Below are 3,288 nucleotides of genomic sequence, written 5' to 3'. Positions count from 1 at the left end.
TGTGTGTGTGTGTGTGTGTGTGTGTGTGTGTGTGTGTGTGTGTGTGTCTGTGTGTGTGTGTCTGTGTGTGTGTCTGTGTGTGTGTCTGCCCCTCCCCCACTCATGCTCTGTCTCTGTCTCTCTCTCTGTCAAAAATAAATAAACATTAAAAGCTAAAATATAAGTGCCCTAAATGGAAGCTCAGGGCTGGCTGATGAAGGTATTCAGTTTGAAGAGGTATTTTCACCCCTTTACCCAAGCTATCACCACAGTTAATTGTTATAGAACAAACACAGTTCTGGAATTTCTCTAAAATGTACTAGCTATCCCAAGCCAACATGAACCTAACAAAATTGCTGGTGCAACCAAAGAGATCAGCAAGATACATTATTACAATGGTTACTTCAGATAACTGACAAAAATAATTTAATAAGAAGCACAATTTGAGGCTAAGAAAAATTAACTATACATGCAGAAACAGGCAAAGTGCCCAGTTATTTCCCACAACTTTAGGGAGCTAAGCTCAATTTTGGCTGAACAGCCCAAGATTAATCTAGTACAGATGGGCATATACAAAAGAGGGAAAAAAAGAAGGAAAACATAGCCTTTTTGCCTTTTTTGCCCCCTCTTAAACACAGTGAACTGATTATACATTTCAAATTCAGCAGACAAAAGGGTATTTAAAGTATGACCTCATGTTGTTTGTGGGGTTTTTTTTAATGCCAAAGCTGATTACTTATTAATTACTGTTCCCCCCAAATACCCACAAAACAAAGGAGGTACCTTCGTTGAATAAACAAATTGATCGATAAATTTCCCATCTCCTGCAGCATTCTGAAGAGCAAACACTTGTTCAATTTTCACAACTGGAGACATGTTACACTTCTGCAAATCCAGGCTCCCTTTGTGCATTGTAATGGAAGCTGGTAAAGATTTCCTCGCTGCAGCCGTTTTCCAGGCTATTTTAACAGGAGGTGGTTCTTCCTCTTCCACACTTGTGTGCCGCCTCTGGCTCTGTCTCCGAATTTCAGTACTTGATGGTGAGGAGGCCACCTCACCTGCATCGGTCTGTTCTGGCTGAGTATTCAGCACTGACCTTGGTCTTCGTGTTTTCTTAACTTCGGCTTTGGAGGCAACATTCTTTTTTGCTTGGGATAAAGCCTCCTCGGGCTGTTTATCAATATAGATAAAAGTATACTGTTCTATTCTTTCCTCTCGGGTCATTTTCAATGCTTTCTCTGCATGGGCAATGCCAATATCCCACTGAGCACGTTCTCTCTGAGGTCGGGGTTTCCGAATCTTTAAAAAAAGACACAGGCATTATCAGATACGCTTTAATCTAACGGGTACATTTAAACCAATATATATTTCCCATGTGATTCTGTCATCTCTCCAGGTAATGTAAATATCTTCAGGTTCTTCAGTAAAACAAATGAAATGTTCTAACTCCTTAACTTTGGTAAGTCAGTATCAGCATCAGATGATATGCAGGTCTACTCTCTTTTATGTATTTTTTGTTGACCACTCTGCTGGATAAGTCCCTCAAAGAGGGAGCCATCCTCCTCACATTATGTTCATAAAAAGCTAGTAATAAAGAGAGCAAAGGGAAGAAAGATTACAGAACGATTACTTTCAGAGGCCAATAAAGCACTAACATTAAAAATGACACCCTAGGGTGCCTGGGTAGCTCAGTCGTTAAGCATCTGACTTCAGTTCAGGTCATGATCTCACAGTTTGTAAGTTCAAGTCCTGGTTTGGGTGAAAAACAGTCCCGCTTCAGGTGAGCCCTGTTTTTCTTTCTCTCTCCCTCTTTTTCTCTGCCCCTAACTTACTTCCACCCTCTCTCTCTCAAAAAAAAAAAAAAAAAAAAAAAAAAAAAAAAAAAAAAAAGACACCCTAGGGGTACTGGGGTGGCTCAGTCAGTTGAGCGTCCGACTTCAGCTCAGGTCATGATCTCACAGTTTGTGAGTTCGAGTCCTGCTTTGGGTGAACCAGAGTCCCGCTTCAGGTGAGCCCTGCTTTTCTCTGTCTCTCCCTCTTTTTCTCTCTGCCCCTAACTTACTTCCACCCTCTCTCAATCCAAAAAAAAAAAAAGACACCCTAGGGGCACTGGGGTTGCTCAGTTGGTTGAGCATCTGACTTCGCCTCAAGTTGTGATCTCACGGTTTGTGAGTTTGGGCCCCACATCAGGTTCACTGCTGTCAGCTGGGATCCCGCCTCTCTCTGCCCCTCCCCTGCTCATGCTCTCTCTGTCTCTCTCTCTCAAAAATGAATAAACATTAAAAAAAAAAAAAATGACACCCTAAAGCTCAGGAGTGCTACAGAGATCACAACAAAGCTAAATGGCAGAGTCAGCATTTGATGCTGGGCTGGCAGTTTGTACCATAATGCAAACAGGAGCAGAATGAAGAAAAAGACAGAACCTGGAGAAACAAATGAGGGTTGACATGACATAGGAAAGAAGCAATGCATGAGAGAAAAAATAACCCTGAATCGGTTTCCATAGGTCTCTATCATTGTTGATCAGAAGACTTTGAGGTGGCAAAACACATAAAAAAACTTTGAATAAAAGTATGTGAGATGACTAAAGCAACTATGAATTCTCCAGGGGGTTAGACTGGAGGGAGTCCAAAATTAGCTAAGGAAACTATGAGAGGGGATGGTATATGTGGAACACTGATGTATAAATCTGTAAAATGTTAAGTCTGAAAATGCTAAAATCCTCTGTGATAAAACTTAGCTTTTAAAGTATAAAAATATGAACAATTTTGGAATCACAAGAGACCCATCCTAAAATTAGTTGAGTTTAAAAATGTCAACCAGATAGATTATCAAGAGTTGATGTCCTAATTCTAAAACATCCACCACCACAAACATATTTCTTGGTTCCATCAAGTGTGCTCTTGGCTGAATCCATTGTTTAAGTTTTCTATGTCTCAATTTCTTCATTTGTAGAAATAGGAATAATAGTATCTACCTCACTTAGGTTGTTATGAAGAGTAAGTGAATTAATATACATAAAATGCTTAAAATAGTGCCTGTCTCACAGTAGGTGCTCACTAAATATTTCAGAAGCTTTACTTTCACAAAACAATTTACTAAATAAGACTAAAGAGAATTATGGAAAGATGTTGAAATAGGAAAAAGAGGGGCGCCTGGGTGGTGCAGTCGGTTAAGCGTCCGACTTCAGCCAGGTCACGATCTCGCGGTCCGTGAGTTCGAGCCCCGCGTCAGGCTCTGGGCTGATGGCTCGGAGCCTGGAGCCTGTTTCTGATTCTGTGTCTCCCTCTCTCTCTGCCCCTCCCCCGC

At 41.1% G+C, this 3,288-nt stretch overlaps 1 protein-coding gene across 7 annotated transcripts in view; it reads right to left on the bottom strand.

Annotated features, from left to right (window-relative positions):
* Window positions 1–3,288, bottom strand: part of NSD3 (nuclear receptor binding SET domain protein 3) — a 115,219-nt gene that overhangs the window by 50,601 nt on the left and 61,330 nt on the right. For all 7 annotated transcript variants that reach the window (XM_040456566.1, XM_040456721.1, XM_040456650.1 and 4 more), the window contains exon 6: window positions 763–1,278. In XM_040456566.1, the coding sequence (XP_040312500.1) occupies window positions 763–1,278 (516 nt within the window). The remainder of the gene's footprint in view (window positions 1–762; window positions 1,279–3,288) is intronic.

Source organism: Herpailurus yagouaroundi, unplaced genomic scaffold, assembly GCF_014898765.1.
Source record: "Herpailurus yagouaroundi ecotype Mexico unplaced genomic scaffold, PumYag 28, whole genome shotgun sequence".
Lineage (NCBI taxonomy): Eukaryota > Metazoa > Chordata > Mammalia > Carnivora > Felidae > Herpailurus > Herpailurus yagouaroundi.
The sequence above is the reverse complement of the archived record's forward strand: the minus strand, read 5'-3'. Positions and strand labels throughout refer to the sequence as shown.